The sequence below is a fragment of the Desmodus rotundus genome, chromosome 3 (assembly GCF_022682495.2).
Source record: "Desmodus rotundus isolate HL8 chromosome 3, HLdesRot8A.1, whole genome shotgun sequence".
In the NCBI taxonomy this organism is placed as follows: Eukaryota; Metazoa; Chordata; class Mammalia; order Chiroptera; family Phyllostomidae; genus Desmodus; species Desmodus rotundus.
Window position 1 is genome coordinate 198,672,829 of NC_071389.1, and position 17,602 is coordinate 198,690,430.

General features: G+C 60.2%; 1 protein-coding gene across 2 annotated transcripts in view; it reads left to right on the forward strand.

Annotated features, from left to right (window-relative positions):
* PARVB (parvin beta) overlaps positions 1 to 17,602 on the forward strand; it is a 73,225-nt gene that overhangs the window by 24,356 nt on the left and 31,267 nt on the right. For both annotated transcript variants that reach the window (XM_024579323.4, XM_053919669.2), the window contains exons 2-3: positions 14,722 to 14,811; positions 17,395 to 17,465. In XM_024579323.4, the coding sequence (XP_024435091.2) occupies positions 14,722 to 14,811; positions 17,395 to 17,465 (161 nt within the window). The remainder of the gene's footprint in view (positions 1 to 14,721; positions 14,812 to 17,394; positions 17,466 to 17,602) is intronic.

The window sequence follows — 17,602 nt, forward strand, 5'->3', positions numbered from 1 at the left end:
CAGCAGTTCACATGATCTCTCAGTGATCCGTGACTCTAAGGCACGTATGGTTATAACCCGCCCCTCACTCAGGTATCAGCGGACATCTTTGGAGGGCCTACTGTGTGCCAGACCTGTGCTGGGCTCCAAGGGTGCAGACAGGACCTAGTGCTCAGGGCGTGTCTGTCCAAGCTGGAGACAGACTGCTGTTTCAAACACAAACTGATGACAGAGTGTGACAACTTCAGGGCAGGAAGGAAGCAAGGTCTGTGCTGCACCCAGGGGACTTGAGGCGGGTGACCTGGAACGCTCTCTGAGAGAAAGGGCCAGTCCCCCTGCCCCTGGAGCCAGGGCAAGACTCCCGCTGATGGGCAGAGGGAAGCCCGGCACGTCGGGACTGTCCCCGAGGTTTTGAGCCCGAGGTGCATCCTGCTGCCCACACAGCTGCCTAGGCGAGCAGAGCTAGTGAAGAAGGTCCCTTGGCACTGTGACCCCGGGCTTGGGTCTGTGCACCTCCAGGCGGCAGCTGTCCGGCAGCAGGACGCACAGGACGCTGGCTGCACACTGGGCTGCCCTGCCCAGCCTCAGTTGCATCCAGTGTCTAGAGCACTCATCTGCCGGAGCCCACTGGCTTCCTTAGGGAGGGGTGATGCCTGGTTGCCAGGACAACCAGGGATGGGAGGCTGGGCCTCAGCAGGTGGCTGAGCTTCTTGCAGTCCCAGAGAGTGAGGCCCAGGGCCAGCTGACCCTGGCCTGCAGGGCAGGATAGGAGGACCCTGCTGGTGCCTTGTCTCCACTGCAGGGGGCGCATGGTGGGAGAGCAGGAGGCATCCCTCACTGCCTCCCTCCCACGGCCACAGCCCCACGGTCTGTGTGTGTGCACCTGCCGGGCCCACGGGCTGATCATGAGGATGGATGGACTGGACATGGGTGCATTGGCTCCTGCCCGGGGTGTCCATCTCATGCCCACACTGGGTGAGACAGCCGAGGGACAGAGGAGTCCGCACTGCCCCTCCGTGCCAAGGAAACCCTCCGCGTGGGCTCCATGGGGACTGGGGGTGGGGGGCCAGTGGCAGCTGGCGAATCCTCTCTTCTGAATGGTCGGTAGGCTGGGCCCCACCCACCCGGTCCCCGAGGCTGAAGGGCGCCCCCTCCCTGTACCCAAAGGCAGTACCCATGGTCTGCAGAGCCCAGGGCAGCCTGGGTGGGGTCTGAGCCACACGGCAACTGGGGGGTGGTGGTGTGGGACCTGGCCCCGAGGGTTCTCAGCTGAGCGAAGGACTGGACAGCCCGTGGAGGCCGCATGGCCACGCGGATGTGTCAGGAGCCCTCGCCCATCCAGCTTTTGGGACCCGAGTCAGCTCCCGCAGGGCCTGCTTTGTCCCCCCCACCTCCCCCCCCCCCCCCCCCCGTTCACAGGGTCACTCTGAGCGGGGGCCGTCATGGCAGCACAAGGGTGAGTGGCACCCCTGGCCCCCACACCCGTGATGGCTGCAGGCGAGGACCGCTCGTCACTGCCACATGTCCCCTGCAGGCGGGACTGTCCCTGGCTGAAAGCCGCTGAGCTAGGAGGGGGTGGCCTCCATGGACAGCACCCGAAGGACCCCTCACCCCCCAGGAGTGGGAGGGCAGGGCAACAGGTGACCCGTGGGCACCACTGACCTTTCCCGCAGGCGGGGGGACGTGGGTGCTGAGATCTGCCTGGGATGCACATGCACACATGCATGTGTACATGCACATGTGAGCACACACATGCACACACATGTACACATGCACACACACGTGAATGTGACCTCGAAGGGTCCCCCTGCTGCTCCTGGATTTTTTAACAGACTTGATTGTTTCAGGGCAGTTTCAGGTTCACAGCAGTGTTTGGAGGGAAGTGCGGGGACTGCGCACCCCCCCATGCACAGCCTCACCCACTATAGGGCCACACAGGGAGTTTCACTGCCCTCTGGGCCCCAGCTGTCCCCGGCTTGTGCGTGCCTGGGACCACGGCCCCGGCGACGACTGGCACCTGGTCTGGCATTTACTCTTTCTAGCGACTTGAGTGACAGCCCCTGGAAAGAGCTCCCTCTAGTACTTACACGTGTCTGAACAGCCTGGGCCGTCCGAAAGGCCAACCCATCAGCACGTCCCTGGCTGCTCCCCACTGAGGAGCCAGGCCGAGCAGGAGGGGAGGGTGGGGGGCCCCCGGAAGGGAAGTGACTTCAGCTCTCGTCCACCTTGTAGCTGACCTGCTCTTGGGCACCTAGGTCAGACATATTAGTGGACTTGCCACTAAAAAGCCAGCCATTCAGGCCTCGTTGTCACGTGAGAGTGACCTGGGACATTTGGGGACAGTTGGGATATGTTGGATGGACTTGTCCTGCGTGTTTGTTGTGCCCACAGGGCCAAGGCTATGCCTGGTGCAGTGACGGCTGTGCCACGGAGTTTAGCGTGGTGCCTGGCGCAGAGCGGCACTCCGTAGGACCGGGGCAGCAGGGCTGCTCGGGCCCCGGAACGGTGTGGAGTGGCTGGGCTGTCTCTGGGTTGTGCTGGTGCCCTGTGGCCGCTGCCACAAGTGACCATCACTACAGACGTTTAACACAGCACAGACTTAGTTGTCTTACAGTTCTGGGGGTCAGACATCCCGAAACCCCGGGGTGGGCAGGGCCGGTTCCTCGGGGAGAACTGTTTCGGGCCTTTTCCAACTTCTAGAACCCCGCCCCCTCCCCTTGACCAGTGTCCCCTCCCTCCGCCTTCGACCTCCTCCACTCTGTGTCTGCTCTCCTCCTCCCATCGCCTCTTCCCGCTCCGGCCCACCCGCACCGGTTTCCTGAACACCCTGAGAAGTCTGGGATAATCGGCCACCATGAGGCCCTTTTGCTTTGTGAGGCCGTAGGTTCTGTGGATGAGACCAGGACCCCGGGGGGTGGGGGCATGGCTCCTGTGAGTCCCAGTCACGAATACCAGAAAGGAGCGCCGGAGCCCTGAGGCATCCATGCACACTCACTCAGTCACTCGCCATTCACTCACTGGGCGTCGCCGGTGCCCCTGGGTGCCTGCGCCTGGCCAGGCGCCCCCAGGGGCTGGGGAGAGGGCCTGCCCTGGCCTGTGCGCTTGCAGAGCGCTGAGGCCGCAGACCCGGTCACAGACACACGCGTGTGCCTCTGCTGATCCTGTTTGAAAGGACCACGGAAGCCTGACCGCAGCGCGGCCTGAGGGGCTCTCCGCGTGCCTTTGTCTCCCAGCCAGTCTTTTGGGGCTTGCCCTCCAAAGCCACCCCCTCCAGAGACCCCCTTCTTGGGCCGTGGGTCGTGGAAGTCTTCCGCCTTTGCTGCCTGGGGTGTTGCATCCACTCAGGATGGGTGGAGCTGTCTGCACCTGGGCAGGCCCCGGAAATGCCATCTTGGCCCCACGAGCATCTCAGGTGGGAACGGAGCTACCAGCGCTGGGGTTACCCCCCACCCCCCACCAAAAGCCAGACTTGCTCAGATGAAACCTTTGCGGGTTCTCACTTGTACAGATGGAAAGAGGCCACTAGAGGGCGCCGTCCCTCTGGCGTTTTCTGCTCGCGTCTTCAGGTTCTCTCCCAACTGAGCTTTTATTTCCGTGGCAGGTGCACGTAGCCTTTCTTTTGTCTTTTTTTTAATGCCTTAATGATTTAATTTCCTTATTTTCAAAGCAGAGCACACTTCGGACGTCCCTGGATACAAGGAGACACATCAGTGATCAGATTAATTAATACAAGTTGTGCAGCACAGGGACGGCGGAACTTGCCTCCCCAGGCTTATTCCTTCTACCGGCAGCTCCGTTTCCCTTTATTGGGCAAGTCCTCTCAGCGCGGTGGCCTCCTCAGGTGCGCCCCCTGCTGGAAGCGACCCGCGGTTTTCTGACCTCCAGCCTTGGGGGGCCATGTCCCTGAGGTTGGCACGCGGGGAGATGTCAGGGTGGCCTTTTGGTTAATTCTGAGTTTCTTTGGGGTTTCACTCTCCACCCCCGCCCTCTGCTTCCTGCTGACTCTCGCTCATCATTGATTGGTGACAGGTTTTCACAGCTCGCAGTCGAAGTCCATTTCAACCCCAGTACCAGCGCGTGGCAGACACGCAAAAAATGCACCATCCCCCAAATCAAGGACACCACGCGCTCGCGCCAAAGGGTTTGCCATGGGAGCAGGGTGACATTGGTCCGGAAGGAGTGGTGGCCAGGCACTTGAGCTAAAGCGGGGCGGATGAGAAAGCGGGAGGCAAAACAGGATGGCCCTTTTGGGGAGTTAGGGAGTCTGGCTTCGGGGGTATGGTCCATCCGTCAGAGGGGTGGCGTGAAGGGACAGGTGCCGCAGAGCCGCAGAAGGGCACGCACTCAGTGGTGGCGGTCCCTGCGGTCCCTGGGGAAGCCCAGATGGGCACGCTTGCCTTCGCCTCTGGCGCGCCCCTGCACCTTGATCTCCCCTGAGTCCCTTGGGCGGTACTTCCAAGCTGCCCTTGGGCCCTGGGGTTCACTTCTGCCGGTCACCTGTCTGTGTGGGTGGCGGCTGGCCCCGGTGGACTCTGGGAGGCACTTGTACTTTTCAGAATTGGGGGTTGGGGGTGGGGGGGTCCAGGCTGTGTTGCCGGCGCTGCCCTGACAGGTCTGTAGGGACGAAGCTCTGTTCCAGTCCACCCTGACCAGTGTCTGTTCTAAATGCTCGGCCACCGTGCGGAGATGCTCGTGATGACGCCCGGGCAGTAAATCCAGGGTCTTTGGGACTCGGCCAGGCCTGGGGTGTGGGGAGGCAGATGTTCCACTATCTGGATTCTTTGAGGCTGGTGACCTGAGGGCCCGTGGCCCGGCAGTCCCTCGGGCAGTTTCCTGCAGTGGCCGTTCCCTGCCTCAGTGCTGGCGGACACCTGAGGCTTCCCGGGTTCGGTCCAGCTCTGTCCCGTGCAGGCCAGTGCACCTTTGTGGGGTCTCCTGTGTGGGCTGGGCCCCTCTGGGTCTCAGGGGGGATGGCACGGGACCTCTGCTTCTAGGCGTTTATAATCGAGCAGGGAGACACCCACACAGCCACTAGATCCTCGACTCTGGAGGCCGGGTGGTCTGTGAGTTCGTGGCCGGACCTGACACCTCGCATGGTGCACTGGGCCCACTTGCTGAACCGACAGCTGTAGATGCTCAGCCCGCCGGGAGCCCAGCTCAGGTGCTGATGACAAGGAAGAAGTGGGCGGGGACACCCAGTGTTGAGCTCCGCTTCTCCACGCACACCTGCTTGTTAAATTAGTTGTCATGACAACCTTGATTGGGGTCTGGTTATCGCCCCCCCCTGCCATGGAGAGGTGTCCAAAGGAGTTACAGCGTGGGCCTGAGGGCACGTGGCCATTCCTCCTGAGTCTTCCACTTCCCCCACTGTCGGCAGTGGCGGACCCTGGGCCCGGGACAGCTGCCTTCTAGCAGGGCCTAGCAGAGGGGAGTTTGCCGAAGCCTTAGAAGGTCAGCGAGCTGGGCCACCTGGCAGGGCAGCTGCAGGATGCTGCTCCTGGAGGGTGGAGGAGGGGCCACGGGGAGGATTTTGGGCTGTGTTTCCGGAGGCAGCAGAGGGTGGGACAGTCTGTGGGTGGAGGAGGGACCTGGTGGGCCCCTGTTCCAGGACAAACGATGTCTTGATACACTGTAGGAGGTGGACCGGGAGCCCGGGCTCGCAGGGGCCACCGGCCTCCCTGGCTCTCACCCTGTTTCTGGCCCCGAGGGCTCTACCTGCTATGTTCCCAAGGGTGGCTTGAATAAGCTGACCCACCTCCTTTCTGACTGAAAAACTGAACAAAGCAGCACTCATCCCTGAAGGACCGGCCATCCACTGTGAGTGAGAGGCCCCCCGCCCCCTTGCCCTGGTTTCTGCTCGCCTGGTGGTTCTTGTGGAAAACCTGACATCTCACTTTCACCTGGAAGCCTTTCTTCCTCGTCTTCCTCCCACAGACAATCTGTGTTCTGTGGCTTTTCAGGTTTCCTGAGTGCCCAGGGCAAAGGGGGACAAAAGGGAGGATCTCTGGCCTGAGGGCACGGTCTGGGGGACATTGGCGTTTTTGTGTCAATATCTGTGCTTCAGCACCTGGGCCGTCAAAGACCTGCGTGTCCCTAAACGGATGGATGGCCTCCTCCCGGTGGCCCCGTAGCCGCAGGTGACTGTCTGAACGTGAGAAGTGCCGACAGGTGCGGGCGCCTTGCTCCAGGGGTGGCCTGTCCCCAATAAGTCCCTAATTGCAGAGCAGAGTCCTTCCTCCCGAGCCCTCACCCTGTGTGCGGCCGCGTTGCAGTAATTGGGTTCTTGGTGATTCATGAAGCCTTAATAGGAACTCTTAATCCACCCAATTACGGGGCAGGAGGAGGAATGTTCTGCGGGAATAGTCTGTTCCCAGCCCTCCTGTCTCTCTGGTTCTCACCCAAATTCTCCGCCCAGGTCCGTCCTGCCTGCGTGAACACCTCTGTGGTCGTTGATTGACGGGTCATTTGTCCGTTCGTTCCGCAGATATTTACTGAGTGCTTGTCGTGCTCCAGGCTTTCTTTTCAAGTGTGTGGGGGCCGTTTGCTCTAAGTCCTGGGCCCAGAATCAGGGCCTCGTGTGCGTTGGTTTAGCTTGGTCGTGCGGTGCTGGTCCCTCCCCTGGCCTGTGCCCCTGAGGCTGGCTGTGCTGATGGAGCCTCCCGCACCTCACCAGCCTCCCAGAGCCGCTGCGGCTGCTGAACCCACTTTGTTGGGGTGTGAGAACCAGCCCTGTGACACGGAGGGTCTTGGAGAAGCCAGGGTGGCCAGCAAACGGCTTCACTGTTGCTGCCACGTCAGGCCGCTCCGCCCTCGGCTCAAGATCAACACCAGGGACTCAGGGATGAATAAGGAGATTCTGGGCTCTCCCCACAGGCAGGAAGAGGTCTGTGCTTCCCTTAGATCCCACCGGAAGCTGGGAGGTCGTGCGGTTTGGGGTACCATGGGCCTTGGGTGGGCCAGCTGCATCCCTGACCAGACAGGGCAGCTCGGGTGTGTCACGGCCTTTTCGAGACCTTGTCTGCACTGGGAGCTTAGTGTGGCAGCGTGTGTGAAGTGGGTACTCAGTAAATCTCCCTCCTCCCTGCAAACCCAGGGCCGGGCAGGTGCTGGCCTGGTGGGAAGCTGTTGAACCGTGGGCCTCCCTTAATAGAGCCGCATAGTTTGGGTTCAGGCGCAGTGCAGGTTCTATCGCTGTGCCTGGTGTGGTCCGTGGACCCGCACTGGCGGACCGCACCTGCAGCCCCGCCTGTGAGCTGGTTGGTGACGCCGTGCCTGGGACCCTGCTCCAGACCTGCTGCGTCCGAATCTGCCCGTTGGCCCAGGGGTCCTGAGAGCATCAGAGTCTGGGAGTGCTTAGGAGGGTGAGAGGTCAGCGAAGGCTCCCGGGCAGGCTGCCTGATGATGGGCCGGTGGAGGGGATTGCTGGAGAGCCTGGTGGGGACCAGGTCATTCGTGGGTGTTGTCTGAGAGTGGGTCCTTTTGCACCATGCAGGTCTCTGGGCTGGGTTCCCTGAGGACCCAGGCCCCTCAGCCACCCTTGCACACCTGTCCCAGGCACACCTAGGTAGCCCTGCCTCAGTGTCACTCGAAACAGGCCACATCTAGTGACAGCACGGGGTGGGGGTGGGGCAGGCAGAGGGTCCTGAGGAAAGGTGACTCCGAGGGTCTCGGCTGTGTGGGTGGCCTCGTGTCCAGCAGGAAGTGTCCTCCTGAGCCTGGGGGTGATGGCAGAATGGAGATTAGTTCTTCTACCCCCAAAGCATACTGCTTCTCTCCTGCATCTCTCTGGCCCACACACAGAGGGTGTGGCCTGGTGGCCCTCTGTGGCTTACTCAGGGAGGCCTGCAGCAGACCCTCCTGCAAGGAGGTCCAGGGTCTGAAGTCCCTGAGGTCTGAGGCCAAGGCTTCCCCTGAGACAGAGGGGCCCCGTGCAGGCCCGGGCAGCTGAGTCCTGCCACTCTACCTCTGGAAACCTCCCCTCGCCCAGGGGCTTCAGGACAGGCCTGGCCTCCTCCCCCGGCTGGTCTCCCCTGTGTCTGCTGCCCGCACCAGCCTCTCCCAGCGTGCGGGCAGTGACTAGTATTTGTCAGCTCTGCAGGCTGTGAGACCCGGGCTTGCCGCCGCCTGGGCAGGCCATTCTCCAGCTGCAAGCCAGTTGTGGGGTCAGTCCTGCCTGTTGGCCACCTTTAGGTTTTGCTTGTTGAAATGTTCACATGTATTTTAGTTTCTAAGCTTACTTCATCTCGAGAAATTGGACGGGACACCGTGCCCCGGCAGAGCAAAGCCCGTAAATCAGGTGCTTGGGCAGCAGACACTGCGCCCTGCACCCCTGTGGTGTCGTCAGCACCGCCCCCACACTGAGAAGTTACAGCGCGGCCACTGAACGGTCGCCCATGGAGCTGATCCCCGTGGGCCCTCGCCCTGTGGGCCGAGGCCGGGACCCAGTCCTCAGCGCAGACAGGACAGGTAGGGCAAAGAGCTTCTTCTGTTTACGTTTTCTTACGCAGATCGCTGGAAGGAACTTCTCTCTTTTCCCACGTCTGGGTCGGGAGGGGCAGTGGTTCTGCTGGGCTGTCTGTCCTCGCTGCCTTTACCCCGGACGGGGCGCTGCCCTCCATCCACCGTGACCCCGAGAATCTCGAGATTGAACCTAGAGTTCGTCACCTCGCATGTCAAGGCCTTTCCAAGTGCGACACACCGGAAACAGCTCACCCCTTTGAGTTAAGAGTGGAGCTGGTTCTGATCAGCGTGTCCGTCCCGGCAGGAAGCGCCGCCCCCAGCCGCAGTGTCTGCAGGTGCTGTTGCTCTTGGTCAGGGCTTGTTGAAGCCTTATTTAAACTCCACTGAGCCATGAGATCGTCCCATGAAGTACAGTTTGATTTATTTTTAGAGGGGCCATTCTGTGATGAAGGCCTTCCTGGCCGACGAGTTTAATTATTCCGATAAATTACGACTTCTGCCAAGAAACAGCCCTCTGAGCGCAGAGGGAAGTTGAATTGATACAAAGCCCTCACTTTCCTGGTGGAGGCCCGAGAAGCGCCGCTAAACAGAGATTTTGTGGGTTCCTCCTGAAACACTTAGAAGTCGGGGGCCAGTGTGGGGAGCGGGGGTGAGGAGGGGGAGCGGGAGCAGCTACGCCTTTGTGCATCCGCCCTTCTCTTCCCTCCAACTCTGAGGACCACAGTTCCTTTGAGGGGATCAGTAATAACTAGCAGTGGGTCCGTCTTGAAAGGAGCTGGTTAAGTGTCCCAGATTGAGGCCGCCCTCCCACACTTCCGAGTCCTTTCGGCTGAGGGTGGGGGCAGAGCGTGGTTTTTGTTGGCGTTTTCTCTTTGATCCTGGCTCAGACAGGCCCAGTGCGCACTTTCCCCTGGTCTTTTGTTCCCTGTGAAAACCAGGACATGAACACAGGGTGGGAAGGCCCCCACTGGGGACAAAGCATGTCCACTGTGTTGAAATGACACACTTAGAAAAATGCCAGAAAATGGGATCGTCCCGGCTTCAGTATCCCAGGGCCATGCTCACCGCCACCGGGCCTTTTTGTTCTTGCAGAAGCCCCATCCGGTGAGCGCTCCCTGAGAGCTCCCTGCACCCCATCTCTGCAGGGGGTGTGTCATGACCCCGCTTCCTGACCTGGCGCCCCTGGAATCGAGAAGTCGGGAAGCCTTTGTGTCTTCAGACCCGTGTCCCCTCACAGGACCCCTGCTGTGGAAGCCAGCCGCTTCCACAGTTGTGTTTTCCTAATAATGTCAAAAGAAAGAAAAGAAAGCTGCCTAAAAGCTTTTTTTTTTTTGGAAGGAACCTAGGTATAAATAAATAAAGTGAAACCCATCCAAAGAAAAAGATTAAAAACAGAGAATCAAAGCTGGAAGCTTTGCGCTTGGCCCGGGGTATAAAGGGCGGCTCCCGAGGGGACACTTCCGAGCGGCCAGGTTTTCATTCTCGAGTCTCTTTCTTCTTTTTTGTGTTTGTCGTTCCGATCGGGGGAGGTGGTTTTGTGTTCAACCTTGCCCAATCTTTGGGTGGAGTGATGGGAAGAGAATGAGCTTTGGAAACACATGTATGCGTTGAACAGATGCTAAAAGCCAGCATTGATTGAGTGCTTACTGCACGCCAGCAGTTATTAAGGGACCTCATGTCTCTTAGTGGAAACCGAGGCACAGAGCAATGACGGAGCCCCCCTAGGGTCACCCTGCTTGTCAGTGGCCGAACCGTGATCTGAAACCAGTAGACTGACTCCATAGGTCTAAGCCCTTCATCATGCTGCTCTTCAAATACACTCGAAGACCCAGTATGTGCAGGAGCTGAGTTAGCAGTGGTGCAGGCAGATGGTCCAGGAAAGAGATAGTTACAGGGCTGTGTGACTTGAGCTGGGCAGAAAGGAGTCTGGGGTGGATGTGGAGCACCCAGGAGGGCTTCCTGGAGGAGGTGACTGGTAAGTTGAGGCTTAAAGTTGGGTGAGACTGAGCAGGGGACAGTGAAGTGCAAGACCAGGTAGAACCAGGTCCAGTCCTGACTCCAGGGCTCGCTGGTGGTGTGCTTCAGGTGCCTTTACCTCTAACAGGTGCCGGCCCAGCCAGGGCCCAGCCACTCCCTCACAGACTGGTTAGCAGATGAGATGAATGGACAGTAGGGAAGGTCTGGCACATAGTAGGTGCTCAGGAAATGTTAGTGGCCCTCTTCCCTTTTCCCAGTGACAGGCGGGATGTTTATTGTGACCTGAGGGTACAACCTGGTGGCCCCTGGCTGGCCCACAGAATTTGAATTCCTTGTTGACATTGATAAATTGGGAGGTTCTACACTAAACCCCAAATTTCCTGCTTTACTTGAAAACTCCTGAGAGCTGATGACAGCAGCCAGCCCCGATGGGGCCCTCGCGCTGCCGAACACTCTCCCTTGGCGCTCTCCGCTGACTTGGCCTCCGCGCCCCCTCTCCTGGACTCTCCTGGCGCTCTCCAGCCTGTGTCCACTGTGTGGCCCATGGCCACGAAGTGTCACCCCTGGGAGGTGGACGTGGGTGTGTGTGGCCGGCCGGCGCCGACTGCCCCGTGGCTGGCTGCTGGGTTCCGTGTGGACAGTGGCCGACACTCAGCATCGGGCCCCGTCCCTTTGAACGCCCACACCCGCCGTGCACTCCCACCAGACATCCGGATCTTTCTCCGTGACTCAGGGCAGCTGGGATCTCACGTCTTTGAAGTGCTTCTCTCTCTGGCAAACGGACCGGTACTTTAAAAACCAAAACATTCCTGGGATTCATGGAAAGCCACTCATCTGGCCGAGTGGGGTCCTTGGGGAGAAGCCGTGGTTCAAGAGGAGCCCCCCCTTCCAGTCATCTGACCCTTAGAAAATGGGAATCAGGTTCAGACCGAAAGCTCCTCAGCCAAGTGCCCCTCAAAGAACCCAAGCTGAGAAGCGCAGACGAGTCTCAAAGGGTGTCTGAGAACCCGCCTGTGGTTCGGCGTTGCCGTGGCCGCCACGGTTGGCTTTCAGAATTCCGCTCTGCTGTGTCACCTGTACGATTTGACAGAGTCCTGACGTCCCTTCTCTGGATTCTTGGCATCCTTCAAGGCCATACTTACTGGCTGCCTCCTCCAGGAAGCCTTCCATGGTTCTCCCTGGTATGAGGAACCTCACCTTCCTCTTCATCTCTCATTTCTCAGTTGGCAGCCCTCTCAGAGCCCCTATTTACCCACACCCGACCCCATCACAGAGCTTGTACTCCGAACCAGGAGCTGGGTGCTCTCAATCCCCCTTATTCCCCAGAACAGCCCTGGAGGCAGGTACTGCTGCCCCTCCCCTCCACCACAGATGGGGAAACCGAGACTGAGCAAGGTGAGGGGTCTTGCTCCAAGGCACATCCCAGAATGTGGCAAAGTGCAATTTGAATCCAGGACGCTGTGACCACACGCCCAGGCTCCAAGCAGCTGGTGGCTGTTCCTGTGGTCTGCATGGGACCCCCTGCTCCTGGCCTGGGTCCTTGTTAACCTCAGGGTGTTACGCGTGACCAGCCCCTCTGGAGCTCGCAGCTGAACCAGGGCCTGGGCGGGGCTGTGAGAGCATCTCTCATTCATTAAGGTCATGAAACTCGGGCCCTGGGCCCTGTTTCGTGTTATCTCTGATGTTCAGGGGCGTGTGGAGATTGCTCTGTTTTCATGTGTCCCAGTTTCTGGGCTTTGAAAGTGCCGATCCCTTTCTCCCTCCTCTCGCTCTCTGCCTTGAAGCATTTTTTCAACGTCCCCCTCTGCCCCTCCCGCCAGTCCCGAGTCCACATGAGTGGACGGCCTTCGCGGCAGCCTGGGGCTTTCCGAGAGGAGTTGTGGGCTCGCAGTAATGGCTCACCTGCATGGCTCACCTGTGCCCTGAAGCCCACTGTGTAATCCTCTGCCTGTAGAAAACCAGAGTCTTTGTTCTTCCCTGGCTAGGAACACAACCGTCACGGCCGGCCCTGACTGGCAGGGCCTCCCTGGCCTCTCTGTCCCCGCTCTGTGACATCGGCCCAGGAAACGGGCCCTGGGAGCCCAGGGTCTTCTGTGTACACCCATTTCACCCAGGCACGAGCACGTGTGAGGACTTTGTGGAGAAAACCCTTCTCCTCCTTCCCCTTCTGTCTTTGGAAAGTCTTTTCTGGTTAAATACTTTGTATTGCATTATGTAGTAAAAGTAACAGCTGAAATTTCGTCTCTGGTGTCCAGCGTGGCCCAGGGGAGCTGCAGGGGTCTCTGGAGTATTCATAGGGCAGAGAGGCAGGGGGTCTCCCCAGTGAACCTGCCCATCAGTTTCTCGTGACGGTGCGGCGTGCTGGCTGCTTCTCGCACCGAGTGCAGCTCTGGTTTCCAGGACTGTCCGTGGGCTGAGGCGGGGTGCACGCCTCCGGCTGCGGGGCTGGCTTCCAGACCGAAATGTCGTGGCAGGGGTCCACTTTTTTCTTTTCTTTTCAATAATGTTACAATATGTGTAACATAAAATCTGTCGTCTTAATTATTTTTAAGGGTATAATCCAGGGGCATTACGTCCATCCACGTCGTGCCACCAACCCCACAGTCCATCTCCTGTCCCCGAGCTGACGCTCTGAGCCCGCTAAACTACGGCATCTCCTCCCCCCCACCCAGCCCCTGGCCCTGCCCCCCCTTCTGTGACTCACACGGGGTTGGTCCTTTTATGTCTGCCAGCTCTCTTGGAGCGTGACGTCCTCAGGCTTCACTGGTGCCAGCGTTCCCTCCCTTTTTACAGGCCGATCACAGTCCACTGTGTAGACGTACCACAGAGTCGAGCCATAGTGGTCCCTGGACACTCGGGCTGATTCCACCTTTGGCCCTTGGGACCAGCGCAGCTGCTAGCCTGCGTGTCCTTTGTAAACAGCCTTGTATGAGAAACTTGAGTGATGTCAGAAGCCAGTGTCCTGGGGCCCCACTGCCGTCCTCCTGTGAGGGGCGGAGGGCGGGTCGTCCCCAAAGCTGGGTCTGCAGCGGAGTCCTGAGAGCCCGCTGTGTACCCAGCTCCAGGCTTGGGACCGGACCGGGCTCCCCGTCTCCCCCAGCCCTTCCGGGGGCCCCAGCACTCAGGGGAAACAGCCTCATCGGGGTGACTGGGACCTGCCTGGTGGCACCGCCAGCCAGGGCCGATCTCCATAGCCTGCAAGTTCCTGAGCCATTGTGCCGCGTCCCCGTGTTCCTCTGTCACCTGTCACTTCAGTGCCTGGGTTGGAGGTGTGAAAGGTTCGAGGTGATGGTGGTGTTGAAAGAGGAACTAGGTTGTCACCTCTAAGGACATCCGTCAAGGAGGGGAAGGCCCAGGCACTTGCCACTGGCAGTCACGGGTGCACAGGGCTGGGTCCGTGGCGTGTGATCGGGGACTGTGAAAGGGAGCAGGTGCTCAGGCCCTACCCCACACCCCGAGAATCTGACCTTGGGGCCGAGGCTGGAAACTCACCAGCTGCTGGGCTGGAAGTCACAGTTGCGCTCCATGGAAGAAACATGGGGGGGGCTGAAGGTGAGGGTGTCAGTGCCCCATGTGTCAGGGGCGCCCCCTGGTGGATGTGACTTCAGGTGTCTTTGGGGTGCTCTCTCGTACCGGAAGTGAGGGATCCTTCCGCCACTGCAGGATCCACGCTGTGCTTCTGGGCGCCCCGGGCTCGGCGGACCCTCTACCCCAACACGCACGCAACCCGGGCTTTCTGGGCAGGAGGCCGTGGCGCCTCCAGAGCAAAGCCTCTGCGGCACGTTCTGGGTTCCTGACCCTGGGCGGCACCTGTCATCACACAGTCAGGGCTCTGTCCCCTTGAACGTGGCCTTGAGAATGGTGTTGCTTGCATCTCCACGCTTGCCAGGGCACGTGTTGGGAGGTGCCTTCACACCGGGGGTCACTGTCGTGGGACACAGCTCTCCAGGGAGGGATGGGAGCCCTGCCTTCTCAGACTGGCCTTGTCCGACTCAGCATCCTCAGGCAGCTCCAGAAGCTTCCAGAAGCTTCTGTGTCTTAGTCACGTATTCTGGAGGGCAGTGCAAACAGCCCGGCGGGGCCAGGGACGCACTTGGCAAGGGGGAGGGCTGGCAGCACATGTTCCCCTCGGGTCCTTTCTCCTCAGACTCCTTCTGGGCGACGGGCCATTTGCGAGTGTTTGTGAAATGCTTAGAAAAACAGGAGTCGATTTCTCTTTGTTTGTGCTGCCAGCCCCAGGGAGCCACGATATTCGGATATTCCATTCACACTAACCCGTTTCCCCTTCCTCTTTCTGCCCGACAGTGAGCGACCTGCAGGAAGAAGGCAAAAATGCCATCAACTCGCCAATGTCCCCCGCCTCGGTGGACCTGCACCCTGAGGACACCCTGCTAGGTATGGGGGACTCCGCCACCTCCCGAGACCGCTGAGCTGCCACGGTGTGCCGTTGGGCTCAGTGAGGCTAGAGAAGCCTCTGACCTTGGGGTCAGACGTCACACCAGGCACCCTCCGAATGTCTGGGCCCGCAGCTCAGGGGCATGTTAGGAAAGTAGGCAGGAAAAAGCAGGTAGATTTTGCTTTCTGGTTGAACATGTGACTTTTATTGTTGCTACGGTCCATCGAGGCCGGCAGATCAGCAGAGAACCACCGCAGAAGGACAGGGGGATGGTCACAGTTGCCACAGTGGGGGACCATGCCTGGCGGGTGGGGCGAGGTGGGCGGGGGGCGGCACACGGGCAGGCACCAGGAGGGAGAGTCGAGGCCAAAACCCTTCTGTGGTTCCCGTGGGCAGGAGAGGGTGAGGCGGGGCAAGCAGGCTCAGGCCTGGCTGCCAGGGGAAGTTACAGGGGGCTCTGGAGCCCGGAGTGCTGCTGAGGGGCCTGAGCCTGGCCCTGCTATCCCTGGGAAAGCGGCTGCCACCTGGGAGTGTGCAGCCTGGTAACAGAGGTGGCTGGGGTGTGGCCTCGTGGGTTTGCATGGGAAAGGCCAGCACGGGGCAGGTGCTGGCTGTCTTGGGAATTAGCTAGCCCTGGGAGGGGCAGTCTCTCCCATCCGCAAGGCCCCACGAGGCCCCCCGGATGAAAGCATCGGAAAACAAGGCACGTGAGGAGCTCTCCGCCATGCACATCTCTGCAAGCCAAGCCGCAGCGCCCCCAGGCCTGGGGCTTGCTGGGTGGGGCCGGCCGAGGGCGCCCTGGTGCGGTGACAGCCTGGACACGCTGGTTTTGAAGCGTGTGTTGGGATCTGGTCAACCTGGAAGGCGGTGGTGGAACATTCTGTTGACTTCCAAGCCCTGGTTCAAAGGGAAGTCCCGGAGGATCCCTCTGTTGTGGTTTCCACGACGAGGCCCACCCGGCGCAAGTGTGTGGAAATGCAGATGCACACTCAGCCCGAAGCCGCGGGCTGGCTGCGCTCCCCACAGTCCCGTGGGTGCGCTGAGGCTCTGCCCTCTCCTCTCAGAAGAGCGCGGCTCTTCGCTGTTACCTCGGCTGAAGCCGCTGCCCAGCGGACAGCCCCGGGCGCCTCTGTCCAGGAGGAAACTGGAGATCGGCTTGCGGGTCTGGTGCTCGGCGCGGGTTCAAGCAGGCCACTCTAGGGCAGCAGGCGCTGGTTGAGTCCTTGCTGTGGGGCCCCCCTGGCCTGTGTTCTCTGGAGCATCCCCTCCCCGCTCCAGTTGGGACCACCAGAAACCCTGGGGCGGGGCATGCAGGCAATCCTGGCTGAGAACCCTGCTCAGACCAACAGGGTCAGAGAGCGGATTCGTCTTCAGTGTGTGGCAGGTTCTTGTTTCGCCAGCGATGCCTTGAGCCTGCCTGTCCCTGGGCCCCAACCCCCTACTCTTACCATCTTTCTAACTAGCTGCCCTGGAGCTGGGGGTTGGAGTTCTCCAGGTTGCTTCCTGGGGTCCCGTGGCCCCTGAGGCTCAGGCAGCACCTGGAGCTGAGCTCTGAAGGGTGAAGGCATACGGGGTGGGGGAGGGGTGGCAGGCAGGCTGGGCCCCGGGGCAGGTGGCGGGGAGGCCTCAGAGCCCCGCCAGCCTTTGCCCCAGAGAAGCGAGAGCCTGCCGAGGGCCTTAGCAGGGACGTCACCCGGGCACCCGTGTGGTTGGTTCCCTGTGTGTTACCTGCAGCATCCTTCTCAAGCGTCAGGTCTGCACGTCTCCAAAAATAGTTTTCCCACTGAGTCAGGTTTTTAAATTTGCTGCTGCAAAGCCACTGTCCCTCAAATTCGTTTCATTACCACCCACACGGACAGGGTCCCCCACCCCATAGAAGCCTGTCCAGGCCCGGAACCCCAGTCCCCACCGCTTCCAGGTCACCTTCCCCTGTGTGTCCTGGGGGCCTGGCCCCACCTGCAGCACCCCACCCCCACCCCGTGCCTCTTCCCTGTCCATGCTCAGTTTGTGCCGGTGGTCGCACTTCCTCGTTATCACCATGTCACTCCTCCTGCGATGAGCTGGCAGGTCCTCTGCTGTCCCTGGGTCAAGGCCTGGACACGGAGGCAAGACAGGCGGGTGAATAATCAGAATAAGGATGAACGCATTTCGCTGCAAAACATCAACCTTTCTTCTGTTTTTGCTTTTTTCCCTAATATTTTTTGTTCTGTCCTCTTTCAGTAGCTTCCCCAGCGTGTCCATTTGCTCACAGTGGCTTTCCCCGCGGGTCTGCTCGGCCTGCGTGTGGCTGCCTCGCCCAGGGCCCCTCCCACAAGATGGGGGAGCCAGTGAGGGGTGAGGCTGGCAGAGCGAGGGGTAACTGCACCCCCTTCAGGGAGAGGCGAAGGCGCAAAGGTGCCGCGGTCCGCCTTCCAGGTGGCAGGTCCCACCCTGGGCTGTCACTCCATGTGCGGCCAGTGTGACTCGTCCTCACTGAGAAAACACAGGGTTCTCTGTGCTCAGCCACCTCCCCCCTTTGTGCTCGGCAGCCCGGTGCGCCTGCCCTGCCCCCAAGGCTGACCTGGCTCCCTTGTCCCCTGCAGAGGAGAACGAGGAGCGCACGATGATCGACCCCACCTCCAAGGATGACCCCAAGTTTAAGGAGCTGGTCAAGGTAAGGAGGAGCATCCTGGTTGGAGTGTTCCTGTTGGGGTGAAGCTCTGGGGGTCTGGGCTCTTATGGGAAAGGAGCCTTCCTGCTGCGTTCAGTGAGGGACGGCCGTGTAGGTGAGGAGGTGGAGTGGAAGAAGGG